The 23,968-nt window shown below is 43.8% G+C and overlaps 1 protein-coding gene across 8 annotated transcripts in view; it reads right to left on the reverse strand.

The window, feature by feature from the left end:
• meis2a (Meis homeobox 2a) overlaps positions 1-23,968 on the reverse strand; it is an 81,242-nt gene that overhangs the window by 54,724 nt on the left and 2,550 nt on the right. For 4 of the 8 annotated variants that reach the window (XM_036592672.1, XM_036592671.1, XM_036592670.1 and 1 more), the window contains exons 5-7: positions 23,437-23,487; positions 22,785-22,934; positions 14,796-14,910 (exon numbers count right to left, since the gene is read on the reverse strand). In XM_036592672.1, the coding sequence (XP_036448565.1) occupies positions 14,796-14,910; positions 22,785-22,934; positions 23,437-23,487 (316 nt within the window). Of the gene's footprint in view, positions 1-14,795; positions 14,953-22,784; positions 22,935-23,436; positions 23,488-23,968 lie in introns of all 8 variants that reach the window. The other 4 variants (XM_036592666.1, XM_036592668.1, XM_036592665.1 and 1 more) reach the window with 1 other exon arrangement.

The following is a 23,968-nucleotide window of genomic DNA, read 5'->3' on the forward strand; positions in this document are numbered from 1 at the left end:
CTCTTCGTCTGTTTCTCCACACAGCCAAATCAGTGTAAGCCACCAAAACTCACTCTACCCACCCCCCCTTCACACTCTACATAAACTAGTCTCGCCTCCACGCACAGCTGCATCCTCTCTTGGAGTTAATCTCTATCTACCGGGTATTGTTTTTGTAACTCCACTACTAATGTGTGGTTGCTTGCTTGCTCTGAAGAATACATGGTTAGGCGTGCTTGTAAATGAAGTGGAATAGGAGGTTTAATGAGATGTCTTTTTGTCCTGGGTGAATTTGGGGAGGGCTGGGAGGGCTCTTCTCCCTCGAGCACACATGAGGCCCCCAGCCTTGCCATCAGGCAGATAGCTTTCTGCCATCCCAGGAATGTTCCAGATAACTATCATCTCTCCACTGAGGCACTGCCCGCCCTGACCCTGAAGCTAAAACTTCTCTCAGACTCTGGACAAGGTGGGAATGGAGGAGAAGAGCCAGTTTGGCTCATAGGAAAGGGGACAGGAATGTCCATTTAGGCCAACCTTTTCACCCAAATTGAGAACTCCAGTAAGGCAGAACCCCCAACCTATCTCTGGAAAATAAAAAAAGGGGGGGGCAAGAGAAAAAGAGAAAAAAGAAGCAAAGGAGTGTCCCTGTGCCAACAGTTCAAAGCGATAATCATCTGCCAATAGCCCTGATGTTTGGGGAAGTCGAGACTATGTATATTATCAAAGGCTTTGGGCTGGATAATTACAAGTGTAATTAACCTGCTACCTGTAACAACAATTATCTAATTACATCATAAGTAGGGCCTTTGAGAGGCCCACAATGGCTGCTCCCGGCCTGCTGATTGCACCCCTGATTTTCCATCTGCCCCCCTTCTCCCCATCCTCCCCTCCTCCACTCATTAGCCTGTTAATCACTCAGAGCTGCTGATGATTTCATAAGTCACGAAACCTTTCATTTAGAGAAGCACTGCATGCACGGCCCCATTACAGAGGCTTTGGGCTCGCAACTGCCACACTCAAAAGCGGCCCAGCCCATGTTTTCTCTGCCACAGTGGCGAAAATGAGCCGTGGAAAAAAAAGGGGATCCCTTAAGACTGCTTTATTTTAAGATGGCAAAAATGATCCCGACATATGAAGATATGGCTTTGTGGTTTGATCCTCCACTGAAATATTTCAATATTTTGTATGTGTGTTGCATCCTAACAGCTCGCCCTGTCTGTTGTGAGCCAATGAGAAGAGTTTGTGGAAGGGAGGGGTGTGTCTGTGGCACAGCTAAAGAGGCAAGTTCATTTGGAGAAGTTAAAAAAAAAAAACAAATGAAAAGAAATGGAATAAAGATGTGTGACTGTGAGAGACAGTGAGAGAGAGAGCGGAGAGAGAGAGGCAGGCTGTTGCAGATGTCAGGATCCAATTTGCATGAATGGCAAAGGGATAAATTGCTGAGGACGGCAGAGCAGCAGCACCCCCCCACCACACAACACTCTTTTTTTGGGGGGGAACTAAAAGGCGTTGTGATGCCCATGACTGCCCTTCGCTCCAGAGACAGGGATCAGAGCCTAATGAAGGGCCTTGGGTCTAGACCAAAGATTTCACACTCACTGACTCGCTGACAACTCCGCCCCATTCCCTAAACTAAGCACACACCCCTGTGCTCTTCCTCACTGTGTTTTTTTTCCACAGTCAAATTGCACTAATTGGTCCCAGAGGTTATCGAGGTGTGCCTGGTCTCTAAAACATCGTCTTAGAGGCATCTAGAGCCTCTTCTATCTCTTTCTCTTCAACACAGGAGAGCTTCTCTCCCTCTCTCCCCCCTTCTCCCTGTACACTTTGATGGCTGTATTATTATGGAAAACAAATAATGATTGAATCCACGTGCCTCAGTGCTTGTGTCTTGGAGTTCTTGCCATTGGTGGAGGCGGAGACCCGCTGAGCAGAGCAGTTCACACTGCAGTAATTAAAGTGTTAATTACAGCAATAATTAGCAGAGCAAATTATATAAATTCTCACCAAAGCAGGATTCATATGCTCTGTAAATGATAAGGGTGAAAACTGTGAAAAACAGCAAGAGCTGAGAGAGAGAACGAATGAGAGCGAATGAGCTTTAAAAGAAAACAGAGGCGGAGAGAAAAGAAGTGTGGATTCGGCTGCTAACGGCAATATAGCTTTATTAATCCCTGGTAAGGGAATATCAAAGTCCTCTTCAGAAAAGAGAGAATGAGCAGGCTACAAAGAGAGAGAGAGACAGAGAGAGAGAGAGAGAGAGAGAGAGAGAGAGAGAGAAGAGAGAGAGAGAGAAAGAGAGAGAGAGGCTCTCCCCTACTCCACTGCTGAGGGTTAGATTCTACACATCTCTCCAGCAGCACTCAGCAGATAACAGTATTTATGGTGATTCTCTACCCCCAATTACACTTCAAGCTAAAACAAATACATAATCCCTCACTCTGGGAGCAAGAGACACCTTGCAGTTATTACAAGCCCACCACACCCGCCGGACACTGCCATCAAAGAAGGAGTTCTCCGAGCTAGGCCATTAGGATGAGCAGGGCGGAAGAGATGGAAGAGCAAATGAATTAAAAGGTTTATAAAAAGGTTTATAAATCAACAAGTCAACCATCAGATTGTAGCCTCTGCCCAGCAGCCCCTCTCATCAGCCCACTGCCATGAAGTTTTGCTCCGAAATGTCCCGGAGGCAGGGAACAAAGCGAGCAGAACTGATTACTGCACCGCGGCCCCACTCCACTCCGCTCCGCCGGCTAAACTCTGTTTGGCTTCCTAATGAGCTCACTAAAAACCCAATTCATCACCCATAACCCTTTCTCAACCCTCCTTGAAATTCGCTGCTCTGGGTTTGAAGGGGGGGGGTTCTACAGGGGTGACGGGGGTGTCCCTGCACTCAGGAATGTCCGCCTCTCCCTCAGCGGGACAAACGCGCTCCACTGGCCCCAACACCGGAGATTTCCACTTTAATACCCCTTCCCCATCCCTGGGAAGGCAGGAATTCAGTAGGAAGGGAATGTGGTAGAAGAGAAGGGGAGTGGGCATCTAATGGAAGGCTAGAACGAGGGAGAGGAGGCACTCTTAGGCAGGAGATCCTACAGTGATGACAAACAGCTGAGGGGAAGACAATTGTGAATTCCTCACCCATCAGTGTAGGAGAGAGAGCATGGTGTGAGTGACTGCACTATGTGTGTGTGTGTTTGAGAAAAAGGGTGCTGGCGGGAGCTAAACTCCCTCAGTTCCTCATTACATGGAGTCAGAATGATCCTCTTGGCACCTGAGTTGAAACCCAGAGATTACAGAATTGATGAATCCTCAGTTTAAAATGCAGCTGTTTTATTCTGCTTTAGTAATTAATTCTTTTTCCAATAGCGTATTGATTAAGCGTAGCCCCTGATAAAGTTCAAACTGAGAAGAGTGCCCCCCCTGGGCCGGGCCTGGCCTGCTCGCTGGAGTCAATGAAAACTTCCTTCAGTTTCACCTGCCCCTCTCTCTCTGTCTCTCTCTCTCTCTCTCTGTCTCTCTCTCTCTCTCTCTCTCTCTCTTTCTCAGTCTCGCTCACTCTCACCGAGGCACAGTTTGCCTTCATAAATTAGTCAGGCCTATGAGAAGCCCTGTTAGTTGATCGCTGCTTTTGTCTCCCCGCTTGCTGACTTGCTTCTCTCCACCGCTTGGCCTTTTGTGTTGTCACACACACACACACACACACACACACACAGAAACACATACATAAAGCACAGTGCCTATGCAGTTCATTCAGTCACTCACCTAACCGACTACCGCTCCCGCGGTTCACCTCGATCTGCCGTGTGCAGGCACAGAACACCTCTCTCACAAAACTTCACTTTGCATTCTTTTTTATCTGCCCTTTTTTCCATACAGCTGTGAGCCCCCGATCAACAGAGAGAGCACAACAGCCTCTCCAGGGACCCAACTAGCAGAGAAATCAGATACTCCTTTACAAGAGCCGGGGCTGCTCGTGTCTTGTCAAGACTCACCTACCGGCTCCTTTACAAGTCAATAACCATGGCCTGCTGTCCTTCCCACAGACATTCCAGACTGTAATTATCATTTAACAAAACACAGTCAGTCAACGCTTCTTATTCTCTTCCAACATAAAGGGGAACTCCTCTCCCACCATTCTGAGGCAAGCCTACACTCTTATATAAGGCATCAGACAGAGTTCTTTGGAGCATTTCCATAGCAGAACCACTTCTGATTCCCTAATGAACTTTTCAATAGATGTTTTTTTTTTGAGAACCATTGTATAAAGAACCTTCTTAAATTATATAATAAGGTTCCATAATAACAAGATTTTTTCTTAGAACTGTATACCCAAGCCAAGAACCATTAAGAAACCTTCATTGTTAACAGAGAACATGAAAGTAAAAACATAACAATAATGGAGATGTAAACGAATTAATGAAAAGGAAGATGTCGTAATAGAGACATGTAGGCTTTGCTTAATGCCTTTACAAGACAATTTCCCTCTGTTAATGGAGTCATCTGTGAGCGTTTGATGAGCTCTCCAGTGTCCGCGCTCCTAAAGGTAAGTTCAGCAGGTCATTTTATTATAGCCCAATCCTGGCACTCTCTCTGACTTTAGAGCCTTGACAGCTCATGGCAGTAAAAATTGCACTCTAGACATGGCTGAGTTGGTGAGGAGCTTATTACCACAGTGAAAAATAAGAGTTTGCGAGTCCAGGGCTCAAATTACTGCCACTCTAGCACCTTGACCTGCCCAAATGAATTTTCTCCATCGCATCCCTTGCACATTTACTTAATTAGGTGCCTGACATTAGCAGTGGGAAAGTCTTGCCTTGTTCCTTTGGAAAAAAAAAATCTATTTTGAAAAATGGAGAAGCAGAAGATGATGACGGTCACACCGTGACTGTGCTTGGCTTCTGTGACGTATGGTGATTTTGACTGCATCTTGATATGGCCAGCATAATTTCCTCTCTGCCTCCAGATATCATTATAATGTGGCATGTTCTTAATCCTGGAGCAGAGTGAGTTAATTTGCAGTTTTAAAGACCTAGCATGGCCAGAAAAAAAAAATAAAAACTTCTGATGCAATTCATCAGCAGCCTCATGCCTCTCAGCTCCTTCAAACCATTATTTTCTTTTCTTTCGTCTCCTTTTTTCCCTTCTTTTGTGTCTCTTTCTGCTTTTTTTTAGCCCCCCGTTATTGACTTTTCAATTTTCCCTTCCCATCAGACCTCAGCAGCAGCAGAAGCTGCCTGAAGCTGAGTGGCTGAAAGCATAGCTCCAACCATTCACTAATCCAGACAGAAAGAGGCAGACAAACAGGCAGGCCAACAGCTTTACACTCAGTACGTAAAAAAAAAAAATATAGAAAAGCTAAAGTAGGAGGAGCACAGAATAGAATACATTAGAATGTAGTACAGAAAACCTGAACAAGCCGTTCTGCCACCTACAGAAGTCTAAAACAAAGTGGTGGAGTGCAGGAATGAGAACGAGAAGAGGCTGTTATGTTTAGCTAGTGGTGGCCCTAACCTGCGCTATAAGGAGGCTGCAGCATGCCTCCGGAGCCACAGGGAGCACGACTCATTTTCCGCACAACAATGGGCCTGGATGGGCGCCCACACAATGGCAGGTGCACTGAATAGCGGCCGGCCGGTGCAGCAGAGAGCAGACCAGCGCTCCCCACCACACCAGCACTCCTCTGCTGCGTAACCTCTCCTGCTCTCCGTCTCCACCCGAATCCTCTTTACTATAAAGGATGAAAACGATCTCATGGGGGTCCGAAGAGGAGAAGTAGCAGCAAGGCCTTTGGGGCAGAAAAAAGACCAGTCCTACGCTTTGGCCTGATCTGGCTTTTTCTCTCTTGTTATCTCTCTCTCTCTCTCTCTCTCTCTCTCTCTCTCTTTGTGTGTAGCTTTTTTAATAGTTGCAGAGTTTGTTCTCATGCGCTGTTCGGCTGTCCTCCGGGCCATGTGAGGGGTAAAGGCAGCATTCCCCCACCTTCAGAGCATTCTTTTTGGGGTCAGGGGGTCAGCCTCCACAGATGTCTCCAGCAGACAGGCAGTTGTCTGAGGACTGCATCCCAGAGAGTAAGCATTCGGCCCAAACAATGCAGGTCAGCCCTCAGTAAGGCATATTTTTTTTCTTAGGTCTACTTTAAATAAAGTCTTTCTGTGTTTTTTTCTTGTGTGTGTGTTTTTTTCCAACTACATGGTTTATTTTTCCTCTTGAAATTGACCAAGTACATTCATGGAGGTGGCTATCACTGGATAGCATTGTTTTCTTCTTTCTTTCTCCCATTTAAACACTCTTCTCTTCCTAAGCTTCCTCCAATTGTTCTAATGGAGCCGTAGTCATTCCCGCCTGACAGTGCAAGGAAAGATGCTTTTAAAAAAGGCGAAGAAACACATGTTGCTAGGACAGCAAAACGAAAACACATCGCCTCTTGCAAACATGTAAAACCTAGTTCATGACGGAAGGCACTAGAAGAGCAGTGAGAGGCGATATTAAAAGAAGACTATCGCTAGGCTGCCTCAATCACAACAAACGGCATCAAAAGCAAATTCCTCAGCCAAACGGGTTTCATTAAAGGGAAATCAAGCTTCTGTATGTCAGGCGGGTAAAACAATGCCAGGGAGAAAACAGAGAGGGAAGAGAAAGGCTGTGTGCATTTAAGCAGCATGTTTCGCCTGGAAACATGGAAACGGTGTAATTGCAACAACCTTTTAGAATCGCAGCAGCCGGGCCATCTTTGAATAGCATCCTCTTTTTTTGTCTCTTTCTTTGAAATGGTGCGTGTACATGCGTATGTGTGTGCATGTTCACGCGCCTGCTTTCCACTCCCCAAAACAGCCCCCTCTATTCTGAAATTGATAACCTTCTAAATGAATTATCGTAATGCATAATGAACGTTATCTCCCCCCAGGCTGCAGCCCTGTTTGGCATGTTGATTTGTTTTGTTTCACATTACCCTTCGTTCTTTAAGAGTGCTCGCTGCTTGAGGCGTGTAAATAAGAAATTATCCTTGCTTACTAACACTCCTAATACCTCCTTGGGGTAATTAGAAATTATTAGACTGCTGCCTCCAATAACAAGAGCTAATGGCACTAACTACTGTCAAAGCCAACACCTCCTTCGTCCCTCTCCCTTCAGATGGAAAAAACAAAAGCTCTCTGCCGTGTGTGGACTGCAGGGCACAAGGCCGGCATTCTTCCCCCAAAACAAGCACCCCCACGCTCAGAGACTCATTATAGCACGCGGGAGAGTGGAAATCAGGCTATAAAATAAGCTTATCTGCAATAATGCCCAAAATGATTTGCATAAACGCGTTAACTGTGCTGGTGGAAACAGGCGGGGGAGAGGCGAACTCAAATCTGCCCGCGCTCTCCTTCTCATCCACCCACTCTCTTGGACGTGAGCTGTTTATTGGAGAGGTACCTGTAGGGTATGGCTGCTACGCTCAGCACCAGATCCTCCATGCTTCCCTGCCTGCACTATAGGCCACGGCGTTCAGCCTCAGATTCAGCAAACGTTCGTTTCTCCCAGGAAGAAGGGGCTACAAGGTGGGGCTCGGACTTTAGCAGAGCCGGTGGGGGGAGGAGGCCGGGTGGATTAGAAAGCCAAGGGAGGCAGAAGAAAGGGGGAAAGTGGAAAGGGAGCAAGGCCCATCGGACAAACACAAAAGGGCCGATGGGAGGGGGGCCCAGGAGTCAGGGTTAATTCCCAAATAAGTACACCTTAAACGGCCTGGATGAGCAGTTCGGCAGAGATTTGGAGTCTCCCTGCAGGTGTGTCTTTAGTGCGCTGGCCTCTCTAACCTCTTTCCCTTCTCTGATGGAAATGCAGCACAGGGCAAAAACCAACACAGCCACAGTCACTTCAGTGTCTTCTCAGCTCGTCTCTTCTCTTCTCCCAAAAATAAAAAAACACAGGCATAAACACTCCTGCAGTTTTACGAGAAACAAATCTGGCGGAGACAGGAGTGATTGGATTATCACCCCTTAAGAATGACTTCTTAGCTGACCCCCTCAGGCACAGCTTGCTAAAACAAGACCCCGGAAAAAAATTCCAGCGCAAAACTGGTGTCTCTTTAAAGGGCCAGCGCATTGTCATGCTTGTAAAAATACAGCAGCATTAACGGAGCAGGCAGAGCCCCCCGGGGGCGTGGTCTCAAATCTCTTTTAGCCATATTACATCAGGCCCTCTGTGTTCTACATTGCCACGGTGACAGGGAGGGGGCTGCAGAGTGCAAGCCCTTCATATAACAGCCCTCTCTCTTTCTCTCTATCTTGCTTTCTCTTTGTTCTCTTTCTCTTTCTGTTTTCTTCTGCAGTAAAAGTCAACATGCTCCACATCATGATTGCTTTCCTGCCCCCTCTGAACCTCCTCACTTTTAACACAAGCAATACATAAAGAAAAGGCGCAGATTGACAAAAAAAAAAAGTTTTAGCCATCTCCAATAGTGCATGACATACAGCCCCCTAATTTTGGTCATTTTTCCCCATGTTTACCAAACATTAGTTTGCACATCGGGCTGACCCACTTGCTGCTTTATGGATGGACAGTCTGGCCATGATTATGGGCCACAGGGATATGAGAGAGAGCGAGAGAGAGAGAGAGAGAGAGAGAGAGAGTGACCAAGGCAGAGGGTGGGGAGAAAAAAATGCCTTTAATAGAAGTAATCTCACTAACTTACTGGCGAGCATTAACAGTACTCTGCTTTCTTTCCTTTTAATGTGTTTTTCTCCTAATCCAGTGAATCAGGCATATGAGTAGAGCAAGAGAAAGAGAGAGAGAAGATGATCATTCTGTTTAATCGCCCTCTGGAAAAAGGCCAGGCAGTCTACTAGAGAGAGAGAGAGAGAGAGAGAGAGCAAGAGAGGGAGGGAGCGAGGAAAAAAGGGAGAGAGAGAAGAGAATTAAGCAGAGAGTGCTAGTGGAGAAGGGGAAGAAGCTCAAAGCATAGCCCCTTGAAAAGTTCGGAACAGAGAGTAGTGAGGCCTTTTCCCGTAAAGGCCTGTGAATGCTGAATCCAGCAAGAAATCTGCTCTCAGAGCACAAGGATCCATTTTAAAACTATCTACATTAACTATAGTTTTCCCTATAGATTAAGCATTCGCCATGAATAATTTACCCACTCTTATGCTAATGGGAGACTGAGAGTATCCCCTATGTTGTTTTTTCCCCTCCAGCACAACTATTCTCGGCATTCAGAAGTCATTCTGTCCTTCCAAAACTAACTTGGAGAAACAGACACTTGCCTGCTTATGGATACATACACAACTACCAAGCAGCAAGAGCATCTTATGATATTATTAGATTAAGAAAAATGACAAGAAGTAGAATTGAACAAAAGACCTGGCTATTGAATAACAATTTACTGTTCAAACAATAAGAGCCTGTATGGGGGGCTTCCCTTCAATTTTGTAATTTCATAACTAAATAATTTACATGTAGCTTTGTTAGTAGTTACTGAATAATTCGTAGGAGTTACTAAATAATAACTGATTAATTACTGAATAATAAGCCTGGTGTTCAAGTCATGAGGTTTTGTCATTTGTAAATGTCCCACATTTTCTTAAAAAAGGCAAGGTTTTTCTAAAAGCACCTGTTCCTTCCTAAGCTTTTTTCTGCATGAGCTGTCTACATGTATATCCTGGCAGTGTGGTCAGATCTGCTGTTGCTGGGCTGAGTCTGGGCACTGTGTAAAAATGATCAGTCCTCCAACAGCTGGGAGTGATGGCCATGAAACAGCAGGGATCGCTGCTGCTTTATTGTTTATCTTTTGTTTATGGGGTAGTATTCAGGTTTAATTATTCCTCTAAATTAAACTCTTAACAGGCACAGAGAGACAGCCAGCAGCCCCCACCCACCCCACACCCACACACACATACGCAGGAACACATACACATACTCAAACACACACACGCCTAACAGATTTCATTGTAAACCAGGGGCAACAACAAACATGCAACAAGGCCTCCATCTTGCGTTTGCTGAAGCTGGAATCCTTTTTTCATTTAATTCCCTTCATTTTTTTCTTCGACTTTGTGTAACACCAACTTTGGACTGTACGTGCAGAAACAGTTTGAATCAACAGGCCTTGTTCACACGGAAGCTGCTGGGTTTGTAGTCCCCGTCAGGAATGACCCCCTATGGTGAGGTCCACCACAACGACCCTGCCCAGAGGGGCCCTAGTCAATGTAGTCAACTGTCAATGTACACTTGTATATGCATAGTCAGTCCCAGTCTCATTCAGAGATCAGTATATCAGGGGTGTTCAATTGTCCAGGAAATGTGCAAAACACTTTTCCACGGGTTTACCCTCAAACCTTCAAAGTTTTCATGCATACCTAATTACTACAGTGGTAGCTGCTCCACTAGCTACATCTACTAGCTACATGTTGATGTAGTTTATTGATGCTCAAAATTAAGCAAATTGAAAATGTTCATATAAATCTTATGTTGAAGCTCCCAAAATCACTGTTCGCTTATTCCGTACTTCTTTTCTTACTTCTCAAGCCTATGGTTAAATTCAAAACATTCATAAATCTTAAAGATTAAGGCCAACTCGTCCAACTGCTAAGCATATGTTACATCTAATACAACTAAGCATGGTGGCTGTCTGTGATTTTCCTGTAGCAGCTTCGACTGGAATGCATTCTCCTAAACGCGAGAACAGGTAGTGGAAGTGAGAAAGCTAGTGGATTTGCTCATTTGCCCTGGGGGCCAGAATTCATATTTTCATTTTTTAAAAAGAAATTCATCTAGAAATAAAGTAGGACAAAGATGAAGCATTGCTGCAACAGTATAATATCACATGTATTAGCTCGAATGACTGCAGAGAGAGCTTGTGCCATTGGAAATAGCCTCAAAACACTTTCCAAATCTGTCCCTGACTTGTATGTGTACAGACCCTGCAAATGACATGTATATCCGTACAATTCAATACCTAACTTCATTAGGAAGAAGAAACAATGATAGTATGCACTTCCTATATGCTACAAATAGTCCAGATGAAGGTGTATGACAGCTATTTTTCTCTCCTTTCCCATAGACCCCACACCTTTTCTAGTTTTCCAGTTTTACATGACTTCTCTGCTAAATGTGTTTCGTTTTTTTCCTGAATATTTCTCAACATCTCTCTGCTTTTCTCTCTACAAATCCATAATTGGCCTTGTTTTGAGTGGAGAGTGAAAATTCTTCCCTGATGAATCGGAGAGCAGCGCGGGGTGCAGACTCTCCCTGTGTGCGTGGAGCTGTTTAGCTGTGAAGCTGCGTCCAGCCAGGCCCGGGCAGGAGCTGGGAGTCAGCGAGCGCTTCAAGCGTTAACGTAATTGCAAGAATGTGAAAAATGAGGCGGCAGGGCTTCTGAGCAGAGCGAAAGGTCACAGCGAGCCTCACACAAAACAACTGGCTGCAGGGACAGCCTCATTAGAGCAGTAAATTGGCTGCTCTCTTTCTCCCTCTCTCTCTGTCTCTCTCTTTCTCTCATTCATAGGAATATAAGGCATGTTTTCTTGCTGGAACACCAGTGTTTAATGCTATTTGGGCCCGGTTGGCCCGGGTCAGGCCCAAGCACTTTACACCATACCGTAACTATCTTGGCCCTTATTGATCAGCTGTTACTGGATCCGGTGCAGAGAGGAGTCGATAAGTGCTCTGTGGATTACAGGTCACTTGTACTTATGTGTGTAAGATAATCAATAGGCAGTGCATCTCTTCCTCCCTCTTTGCTGTCTTTTCTTTCTCTCTCATGTCCAATCTCCCTCAGCCCACCCTTGAAAAAATGTATAAGGAGCACAACACATGCTGTAAGATGGCACTGGTATGCTGTTTTCATTCTTGTAGCTATTACAGTTACATTAGCATATCAGCACTGTACACTGTTAGCAACAAAGGTACGGTGCAGGTGCATTTTTCATTCATCAAGGTACAAACAATGTAAATGTACCCTCAAAGGTACAACAGTGGTTTTAAGGTCCAATTGTGCACCTTATATAAGTTTTTCTCCAGTGGAAAAGTATGTATTTGTACCTTTTCATGACCTAATGTTTAAAACAGACCAATAAAATAAAAAGCCTGGAGACGGGACAGGGTGTGTGGAGTCAATGCAACTTAGAAAATATAATTTCAATGGATTGTGGTACAATTATGTTCCCTGACTAAGGTTCTGAGGTATACCCATGAGGGTACTACCCCAGTGGCAAGAGTGACTGTGACACTCCTGAACTTCTGTAGCTCACACACTTTAAACTAATAATTAAAGGGCTTGTTTCTAATTAGTTGATGAAATGAGTTAGGTGCACTGGGAAATACTGGCAAAACATTAATATGTGCCATGCATGGGGAATCCAGCACTATGATGTAGAAGAACTGTAACATTATGGACAACTGCACACATTCCACCAAAGTCAGGTGCAGGTGCAAGACACAATGCAGGCGTGAGAAAAATGTTAAAGGGAAGTCTCCACACATGGACTTTTCAAGCTCCCTTGACGCACTGTGGTACAACATTTCAATCATTCTTCATTAGGCCTACTGGAGACCGTATTGGTCAAAACTTTGCCCCAGTTAATAATTCGGAAGATTGAAAAATCAGTGTGCAGACATTTTTTTTATTGTGAGGCACTAAAAAAGTCACATATATTCTCTCAACAGTATGCCAACTGCTGGCAATAGCAGATGGGAATGGGATGTTTGTTTTGCCCTAAGAACTGCATGTTGAACCCTTCAAGCTTGCACCGCCACCACCACCAAGCCCTTCCTGCACGGCAAGACATTTACCAGTGATGAAACTGCTCTTGACACAAGTGAACCACAAAGGTCTGTAGCAATTGTGGCACTGTGGTCTAGGATGGGTTTTTAAATAGCCATCGCTCCAGACAGCCAGGCCAAGCAGGGCTGCTTGATTAAAGCCTCAGAGCTGCAGAGAGCTTCATCGATACCTTTGATTGCCTATCGGCGGAATGCTAGCCGAGATGGGACGTGACACCAGTCTGGGCTGGCGTGAGCAGCCCGACCCCGTCTAAGCACTGCTGCTGCCTGATGAAACTCTGTGCAAACAGCAGGCGCTCACGGACGCTGCCCAACGGAGAGCTCACAAGCATTCTGCCTGGCAAAGCACGGCAAAGAGCCACAGCACAATGAGAGAAAGAGGCACAGGCGTAATTGGAACCCACTATTGTCTTTGAGCATTTCTAGAAAAAGCTTTTGTGCTATTTCAAAATCAGATGTTAGCAGGAGTGCATAAATGGAGTGGTGCACATTTAAAGATGAAGAACAAAAGAAGAGAGAACTGTTTGAATTTTTCACATTCATTACTGGTGTTTTGGGTGAGTGCTATGTGTAAGTCCAGAGCCTGATGAAAACATAGTCCTTTCTGAGGTGTAATTATCACTCCTGAGCTAGCAGAGTTAATGTGTTTTAAATGTTTCTAAAATCAAATTAATTATAAGCCTTCTGTAGTACTTTGCACCTCTGAAAATTCTGGTAGCACTGTAATGAAATGCAGCATTCACAAGGCTACACAACACCTGAAATAAGCCTTTTGTGACAACTGACATAATCCTATACAGACATATATAAAGGCTTATTCCAGGAACAGTCAATTGTCATAACACTGGCTATGACATGTGGTGCATGTTTGAATAAGCCTTTGTAAAAGTTTAGGTAGGTTTATATCAGTCATGAAAGGCTTAAGTTGGTGTCATTGGCCTTATAAATGCTGCCCTTCAGAAAAGTGTTACCAATATTTTAACACAGTATCTATCAATTTAATGTGTGTAATGAAATAAGAAATACATTCAAAGTGGTAAAATTTAGGATGTTTATGAAAATACACGTTCATCTGCTATTCATGTAACATTGACACAATATATTTATATTTAATAGAGCATTATATATTCATTTTATTTGTTAGGTTGTCCTCTTTTAATTATGGTGGCTTAAATAAAATAGAAATGTAAAACATTTAAGGTCATTAGTTCATCTTGTCCATGTTTTTAAATCAGTGAATGGAAACTTGAGAATAATACAAATTTTAAATTACTGAAATGGAAAATGAGATGAAAGAGCATTAATGGAAAGCAGTTGTTTGAATGTTCGTGTGTATGAATGTAGGCCTGCATACGTGTTTGTTTACCAGTGCATTGTGTTCATCCATATTTGCGTATGTGTTTTGTTTGTTAACCAGCATACTGTGTACATCCTTTACGTCCTTGATTGTGTATGTGTCTGTATCACTTATTGTACACTGTACATGTACAGTGTAGACCCTATCATCAGGAGATCACGAGTTTAATCCCCAGTGATGTCACAGCCGTCCGTGGCTAGGAGTCCAAGAGAGCATGACTGGCCTCGCTCTCTCTGTGTGGGAAGGATGGCCCCTATCTGCCTCCATCACTCAATCACTCAGTCAATGCTCTTTTCAATGACACTACATTAGCAGCAGTTTGAAAAGATGCACTGGTGCTTCTTGTGACCTGGAGGAAATATGTGTTTGCTTTCGCCCTCCCAGCCTGGTAGCATCAAGTGATGGGGAAGACCTAACTAGTAGGTGGAAACAGACAGGTCTAACTTGGGGAAAAAAAATGGTAAAAATCTCAAAAAAGAAAAATGCACATTAAGGTAACGAGAGTTTATTCCAAGTCATTTTGGAGCATTTCCAATGGTTCATTCATCATGAAATGTGCACACAGTATAAAGAGCAGCTGGCATTTTCAAATGGTGTAAGAAATTAAAAAGAAAAGGCAAAAAAGAAGATAGATTTATGAAGCTTTGAAAGGACAGTGACAATACATTAGCACATGTGTGCCTGCTGTGCTTGTGCTCACCTTGTTCACTGCTGTTGTCTCCGCTCTGGGAGGCGTGTCCTCCGCTGCTTGGCCCTGGTGTGCCTGCCGAATGCGTGGAGGTGGCGTCATCGTGGTCTCTCCAAGAAGCTGGGTTCTGGCGTTTCAGAGAAGAGATCCATCCATCCACGTTCCCCATCCAAACCGCAAACCAGGAGCAGAGCACAGGAAGCAGTGGAGAGCGAGAGAGAGAGAGAGAGACAGAGAGACAGAGAGAGAGAGAGAGAGAGAAACAAAAAACACATGAACGCACTGGAAATGTGAGAGGGACATGTGTGAGGCTGTGGAGAGCTGTGTGGATCTCTGGCCTGTCTGTCTGAGCACCGAGCTCGCACAAATGCACACCGAATCAACAGCTCCACGGCCATCTTAACTTCCATAACAGCCAAGCAGGCACTCACTCCAAACACCGCCCGCCTAACAGCTTAATTACAGCATAAGAGTCCATCGCTGCTGTATTTAATGTACCATCAGATTGGGAGCAAGCTCAAAAGAATTGTCTAAACACATGTGGCGGAAAAATGTCAAGTTAGTTTATACCGTAACCAATTGAGACTTCCGCGTCAAGTGAGAAATATGAGGCTAAAAAGTCGACATGCACCACAAGTGCCATTAATCATTAGCACTGTCAGAATTGAAAATAAGATATGAGAGGCGCTGTCTCTCTCTCTCTCTCTCTCTCTAATCTGGGAAAGACATTGCACTTGGACACAGATGCACAGTCACACAAGCAAAAGCTATCTTGTCTGGGAGGTAAAGGAGTGAGTAAAATGGTGAATTTGTCCTTTCTGAGTGGCCTCTCTTCCTCACCCTTCCTGGTCATTCTCAGAGCCTGAGTGGTCGGCACAGGGAAACAGGATTTGTACTGTACAGGAAAGGCTTTATCTGTGCAAAAACGAAGGCAGGCAAGAGGTGGAATTTCCTTTGCCACTCTCAGCCAGAGAGGGACTTGCTGACCACGTCACCTCAACCCCACACACGCACAAAAAACCCACACATTATGTTGCAGTCAACATGTCACCTGCTCTGCATGAAAAAAATGGCCATAGAGCCAGTCTAGCTTTGTAGCTTTGTCTCTGTGGGCCAGAGTACAGCCCCCTTGAAAAGAGCCCAAGCCAAACAAATCCGGGCCTGCACCAAGGCTTCCCACAAACCTCAGCCCACTTCTCTGCTCCCTTTTTTTCCCCTCCATCGCTCCCTTGCATACACACGCAGCCTCATAAACGCAATGTATTCCCACAGAGGAGAAGGACTCCTGTAAAATATCGGGAGGAGAAAAAAAGAGCTGCCATTTGGTGTAAGCTCATTACAGTCGGAGCTGAACTCTTAATCTGAGTGCAATCAAGCATGTGTCCAGCTGACTGCCCGAACGGGAAGCAGACACACAGAGGGAAAAAGAGGGCTAAGGTGTTTGCTGACCAGTGCTTGCCCATGCTGTGCGCTAGCTCCGCTCTAGCGGACCGCCCCTGACTGTAGGCCGAGGCTGCACTCCCAGCTGTGGACTGTGGGCTGAAGGAAACACACGCAGGCCTCTCGGTCCACTGCGGCCTCTCAGCGTCAGCTGTTCACCGGATGGTGTTCAGATAAAAGCTTGCAAAACTTACCACAACAGCATACAATAGAGACAATAACTCCACATGGACATGAGCAAAAAACTGAACAGCATGGTTGGACCGAGGCTCGACAGCAGAAACGTTCATCTAAGCCAGGTTGTTTAGAGGCTGTTTTGGTCAAAACTCTGATTCATAATCTGTGCGCATATATGGCCTTCATTCGAAGTTGCTCTTTTAATCATTCTCAGCAATATCATAGCAGTGAGAATGACATTCACTCTGTCATAACACTTCCATTATGTCTCCAGAGCAAATGTCATAAAAAAGGGAAGGAGAGGAGGGAGAAAAAAAAGGGTAAAAGAAAAAAGGAAAAAAAAAAAACAGTGTGTATAATGTAGTTCAGCTGAGCCAGACTCATGTACTTAGAATGTGCCGTTGTTGTTTTAAGGAAAGAAAATGACTGGGTTCCACTTCCTGAAGGTGAAACACCCACTGCCGGCAAGACAGGCCTAAAAAATATGCTCCAACCAACACTGCATAATACTAGTATGTTACACTAAAAAAAACTGCAATTCCAACACTCAGATATGCCAATTAGCTGTATCTATAATAAAAGTACTGTGTGATATAAAATATACCTGTATAGACAATATATGATTTTCAGTTTTAGCAACATCCATAAATAATAAAAACTGAAATAGCTGTCACTTATGCTTATTTCAGATTTGAAAGAGCAGTGCTACAATACAATGTACCTGTACAATAATAAAAGCACTGGGTGATATATTGTCAATACCGATATATTGATTTTCAATTTTCACATTTAAGCGGTATCTATAAATAAACAGCTGAAATATACATTATTTATGCGTTTCAGACTGTTTCGAAAAAACAATGCAAAACACATACAAAAAAATAAATAAATCATTTTTCCTTTGTGGAATTACTGTTTGTCTAGTAAACAATTACAAATTGGTGTAGGGTGCCTTTTGGTGTAAGAGAAGAAAAATAGACCAATAAAACAAGCTATGTCAAATTTGTAAGACATTCTTTTAGCATCGATTACTAACTCTACAAAAGCATGGTTTCATTCCCTTTATTAATGTACATTTAAAGATCACCTATTGTCATGATGCTGTGAAATGTTCTGAAAATATACAAAATTTTATCAATACCACCCAGCACTAATATAAAACCAGCTCCGTAACAGTGCAGTGTTACAATAGGCAACATCCACCACGGTTTCACAATCAGATTTACATTAGTCTACAGAATCTGAGCCTACACGAGCAGCCTAGGTCGCAAAACAAACTAAGGGCACAAGCAGCGTGACTTGGACATCAAAGAAGCGAGAAAAACAAAGCCCTACAACACATAGTGCTATCGTCTTTAGCCCAAACAAACAAGTGACACAGATTTCCTACATGCCTGCCCCAACAACACAACCAATATCACTACAGTCATATCAGACAGTGTGAAGTTTCCTCACTCAGATCTGAAACAAAAGCAACAGCCTTTTTACCCGGGTATGAATAATGCAGTGGGTTCTCTCTCTCTTTCTATCTCTCTCTATCTCTCTATGCCACAGTCAGAGCGCTGCTCGTCACACACAGGCCTCGCAACACAACAAAACAGTTGTCAGGACTCCCCAGAGTCCATTAAAGTTCAAACAAGCTGTTAAAAAAAAGAGAGGGCGAGCAAGGGAAAGAGAGAGAAGAGAGAGAGAGAGAGAGAGAGAGAGAGAGAGAGAGAGAGAGAGAGAGAGAGAGAGAGAGCGCATCACCCAAATGGCCCTTATCAATCTCACAGAGAAAGCCCCACCATCTTCCAAAAATTAAATAAATAAATAAAAAAATAAGCTGCCCATGTGACTATTCCCCGTAGCCTGGGATAATTAGGAGTCAAACATGGTTCACTCCATGCTTTTCCCTAATTGTGTTAAAGAGCACTGTTACCAGGAGGAGAGGAGCAACAGCCAGCAAACACGGAGGTGCAGCACAATAGGAGTAGATGGAAAATAAGATACAACGAAGGCCCGTCTCTGGGGGCAGCCTTTTCTATTGGCCGGGGTTACCGACTCGGGGCTGATAATGCAAGTTGTAATTAATATAAAAGCACGAGACAATATGGGGAAAGGCTTGTAGAGCAGAAGGCCACAGGAGAACGTCTGATCCGTCGCTATCTGCTGTTGCTCACTGACACACACCTGCCCTTCCCATCAAATCACAACTCACTCCCAGCTTTTTCCCCCCTCTTCTCTCAATATCCCTTAAAATTTCAAATAAAATTGATTTAGCACTGTCACTGGATTGTGCTCCGATTCCCAGGAAACTCGATGTACTTACAGAAAAATGTGCGTAGGGGCAGGGAAGGCTGAGAATGGCGTGCGCCGTGAGAGGACGCATGCTATTATTGCTGGAAGGACTCGCAGCTACATCACCCCAGCATGCTGACACACACGAAACATATCGTGCCATAAATCTCCAGCACCTGACGTTTCAAAATGCATCCTGCACTTAAAACTCCTCGCACATTTTTGTTGAATTTAACACATAATTACACAGGGTCTGTGAAAGATGTTAAGGAACAGGTTGACTTCAACCGCTGTGTATTTACAAGACCGTCAATTATCTGCTAAGAATAGAAATGAAGTATTCATTTGGTATCATTGACAGTTTTCCCAGGTATGATGGTGTTGGGGAGCATAAGGCAACTGTTAGATCAGGGCATGTAGATAACAGTAATCAGAAGCAGTGATTTGAAACTAAACATGCAAACAACACACCACACGCTGCACTGGTTAACTTTAGCAGGTTTACATTAGATGTGAATATTTAAAAAAAAAATTCTGAGCAATCTAATGAATGTGATTTTATCATAAGCAAAATGTATCTACACAAATATATCTATTTTGTTTATGCTCTACAAATGCATCTGTGTTGTTTACATTATGGAATTGTTTATACTGTCCACACTGCCAAAGAGGAGATCTTTGAAAAGCAAGAGATTGCAGCATACTAGAGTACACAGCAACAAGTGAGCGCAGCCCGGCATGCGGGGCTCATGGGGGAGGCCTGCCAGCAGGCCTGAGCTTTCTAACACTAATCAAATAGGATATGTAGAGCCAGACATCATCCCATCACAAAACAATTGTGAGAGGTGGTGAATGCTATTGTGCAATGCATCGCTTGAAAAGGGGAATCCTACCGGAGTATGTCTGCGCGTGCTGCTTAATTTAGAAGACCCCCAGAACTAAGTAAATGCACGGTTCACTGGCTTTAGAAGCCCTGTAGGCTATATGTATGCAAACACGGAGGCCTGGAGTAGTCGATCACGGAGCAAGGACCATGTAAATAGCCTCTGTAAAAGAGAGACACTGCACTTTTTAATTGATTTATGAATTGATTGTAATTCACCACACGAGACGAGCAGCAATATCACTGCTCTGAACATATTTCACTCCGGCACCCATGTGGGAAATGCTCGTGTTAAGGAATGACATGCAAATACTGTTGTTTTCAGGTCGCCCATGCACAGCTTAGATAACCTACACATAACCTCGATAGGAACTACAAGAACAAGCCACAAGCAGTGAGGGAGAAAGTGCCAAAAACACACATGCCACAATATTTTTGCATAGCAATCTCCAACTATGCACCAGTCGAGAAATGATTTGGGGGGAGTTGAAGCTGGAGCTTGGTGCTTGATTAAAAAATCGCATACAACTGTAGCAGCGGACACAAAGACAAATTCATTAGCACAGATAATACTCAATAAGCATTAATTTCTCCCCCACCGTATTAATTGGATGTAGCATATAAAAGAGTGAAATTTCATTTCATTAATAAAAACACAAAAGTCTGAAAGTCTGAGGGTCTAGTGACTAACAGACCACTCTAATTTCAGTGGAGACTGCACTGCCCCATTGCAATCACTTTTCATATATATATATATATACTAAATTCCTTCTTTTTGCAATCAGCTGTTAGGGATAGTTTAGACTTGGACAGTAAGCCAAATGTCAAAGATTAACAAAGGCCTTGCCTCTAATGATGATACTGACAATGCAGTGTAAATATAAATGTGCTTATTAGGTCCTGCATCAGGTAGACAAGGGAGCAAGAAAGCTTCAAAATGAGCACAACTGGTACAACGGCCTGTCTCCTTCACGGCGATGAGCCTCATCATCCCCAGCAAACCAACTTTCACCAAATGAGATGTAGCCCTGGGCTATATATTAAAAATGCATAGCAAAGCAAAGAAAAATGGACGTGAGAGATTCTAACTAAATAAATTAGCATATCTAACTATCATATTGCCTGCCCCTCTCCAACTAAAAAAGGGGTAGAAATGAATAATGAAACACAGGCAAATTTTTTCAAAAAAATTGAAATTAATAAAACAAAGCGACTAGCTTCAAATGGGTCTTATGTGTTTGCTCAGCTGAGTTGCAGCTTTGAGTGTTCGCTTGCAGCCCAAACATTTCCACACAGCCTGCTTAGCCAGAGCCTGGGGAATGAAGGGGAAAGGGCCAGGGCTTTTGACATGGGACCATACCAACAGTATCCCCATTAGATCAGAGAATTTATAAAACATGTTCTGAATTACACCTGGAGGCATTAGTCATTATTTTAAGTTAAACACAAGCAGCCCTAAAATTTGTAAATAATAACATAAACTTTGTCCTGTTCTACAATTCTATGCTTAGTGTGCTTAAATCTAAATTCTACACAAAATTACACTATGCGCAGTAAAACAGTAATCCACACAGAATAGCTGGTTATAGACCAGCTTATAGCGAATACTGGTTTTGCAAATCAGTATCATGACAGTAGCAAGAAGTGAACGGTCACTAAAAGCGCTCCCCTAAAAACTTTTTAAAAAATAAAACTTCAGTTTTAATAGCGCAAAGTGCCAAAGTGGTAGTTGTAAAACGCCACTGCTGCAGCAGACAAGAAATAAATCGCTCCAAAATGAGGTGGTCAGTGGGAATAACCATAAGACCATTGACCTGCCTTATAAACGTGGGTTCAGAAGTGGAACATGCAGCCCAGTGGCTGGACGTGAGCGAGACAGCGCCCGAAATTGGCTTGATCGTCCACCATCTGCCACGGACCTAAACAGGCTAGTTTATCTAATCTGGCCTGCGTAAACAGCAGCACGCCTAGTTTCTGCACTTATTCTCCAAGCGAGCTGCAGCGCTCGGGTTTTTTCCTCGGTGCCTTAAACATCCACACGACCACGTTAATTCTGCTTTTTCCCTTGTGTGTGTGTGTGTGTTTGTGTGTGTGTGTGGCTCTCCAACAGCCACAGGAAAGCAGCGGGACACTCAGAGACCCAGCCAGACCCAGCAGATGCAGTGGAGTGACTTTACCCAGCACTCCAATCTGCTTTCATCCCTAATAGGCTTGAGCTTTGTGCTGCTGATACATGTTAAGCATTTCGCCCAGTCCAGCCCCCAGCGTTTTCGCTTCAGTTTGGCTAATTGTAGGCCACTGTTACCTATACCAGATATTAAAACGCGTCAAGCCGCGGCAGGGCTCGCGCGCTGCGTCTGTTTCTTACCGTGCTGCGTTTATTGTTAAGAAATAAACACGTCTAAACCACGACATCGATTTCCAAATGTAAGGACCGCGCACTTCAGGTGCAGGTAAATGGCCTCGGCGTGGCGGAGCCTGAAGGCCGTAAAACGGACCGCTGCAGAGGGAACCGCGAGGCGATCAATAAGCAACAATTAAACACATTAACACGAGCAGCATCTAACGCTGAACTGCCTGAACCACGAGCCATGCCTGAAGCTGACCATCCCAGAGCCCATAATATCTGAGGCAATTTTCTTTTTTTTTTTTCTTTTTACTTTCATCACTTTTTACATTAAGGTTAATTTATTCAACACGCGAGCCACTTCACTGCAATATTGTATTATTTCACACACCAGCACCATGTTTTCTCTACGCAACCGTCTCGTATTCAAGACATAGTGATGGCACTCTGATTCTCACTTGTTCTGAATTTGTGTTTCAGGTCCAGCCATGCGCACAGAGCGCGCACAGCTCCTAATTTCAACTTCTTCACAGTCATGTTCGCCAAAAGCAGGCCTCAGCAAACTAGGTATTCCCATGTAAACGTATATCCTACAGTCAACATACATTTGTCAATCCTGGCTTTAAAAAAATCCCAATGAAGCTGGGAGCGTGCTATTATTCACGGCAAAAGGTGAAGCAAAGTTCAGCCTCCGCATAGACAATAACAACTTGGCTTCATATTAGTTCAAGGCAATTTCAAGGATCCTTGTTGGTCTCAGACAACACAGCTTTTCCTCCAGGCCAGTAAAGCCACACGCACAGCCCGTTTCCCGGACGCGCTGTCCCAGGACAACGGCATCATAAAAAGGAGTAATTAAAGCCGTGTTACTTACATGATCGGCTAAGTTGGTGGAAGATCCCGAGAGTTCCTCGTGGTCCGATTTCGAGCTGCCGTCCCGCTCGTCTATGACTAAATCTATAGGCATTTTTCCTTTCAAACAACTGATGTACCGATGGCAGAAATTGTCGCAGAGCTCGTGCACCTAAGAGCAGAGAGGGACAAGGGGGGGAAAGTGAGCGTGAATGGCCCGGACTGGAGGGCCACGATCGGCCAAGGCGAAGGGAAACAATAGTGAAATTGTTGCAGCGCTTATTATTCTCGTGAGACCAGAGCAACAAGTTGGACAGCAAAAAAATAAACATTGCGGGAGTCCTGTCCGTCCTGGACTCTGAGAGAACACTAAAATTTACCAAAACTGACAGACAGTGTAGCTGTGAAAATTACTGAAATTTTTTAAAATAAGAAATTTTCTAATAAGCCTTTCAGCAGTTCAACAATAACAAAATGTAAAATAAATTAACTAAAATATAATAAAAAATAATGACACATTTTTTACCCTATCAGACCTGTCTTCCTCATATCTGGTATTTAATTTTTTTTATTCTACCAAAGACCAAACTCACCGCCATCTGACCAACACAAAAAATCAAACGCAACAAGCACCGATATGCAATATAAGAAATGGAAGAAAGTGAGAAAATTACCTTCTCTAACTCCAAAAGGTGAAACCGTAATACTTGTATGGCCTGTATCATCTGCAAAGAGCAAAACGTTATTTTATTTTTCTTTTTGAATATTAGTGAATATTAGTTGGTCCTAAATACGAGAAAATGTCAAATAACCATCTTAAATATTTTAATTACACTTTTTTTATTTTACAATCGTTACGAACTGAATAAATGGCAGAAAGCGATAATAAAAATCAATGGAATTGAAATGAATGATCTCAAATGTAAATTTGCCTGTTATACAATAACTCATGCCTCTGTGCACTTTAAAGCGGGCACGCGCTTGATTATAGAGGGCAACAGTCTAGCAACCCACTGCAACACTGAATTACAGTCCACTTCAGATAATCGTGATGGGGCTTTTGGTAGAGTCACCCTGCCCCAATCAAAGACCCCTGCGCGGCCTCGTCGTACTAGAAACCTGTCCAACATCTGTGCCCCCAAACCCCCCTCATATTCCCTCTACTATCCCCAATAACCTGCGCATAATACGGGTCACAAAAATATG

This window comes from Colossoma macropomum, unplaced genomic scaffold, assembly GCF_904425465.1.
Source record: "Colossoma macropomum unplaced genomic scaffold, Colossoma_macropomum, whole genome shotgun sequence".
NCBI classification, from domain to species: domain Eukaryota; kingdom Metazoa; phylum Chordata; class Actinopteri; order Characiformes; family Serrasalmidae; genus Colossoma; species Colossoma macropomum.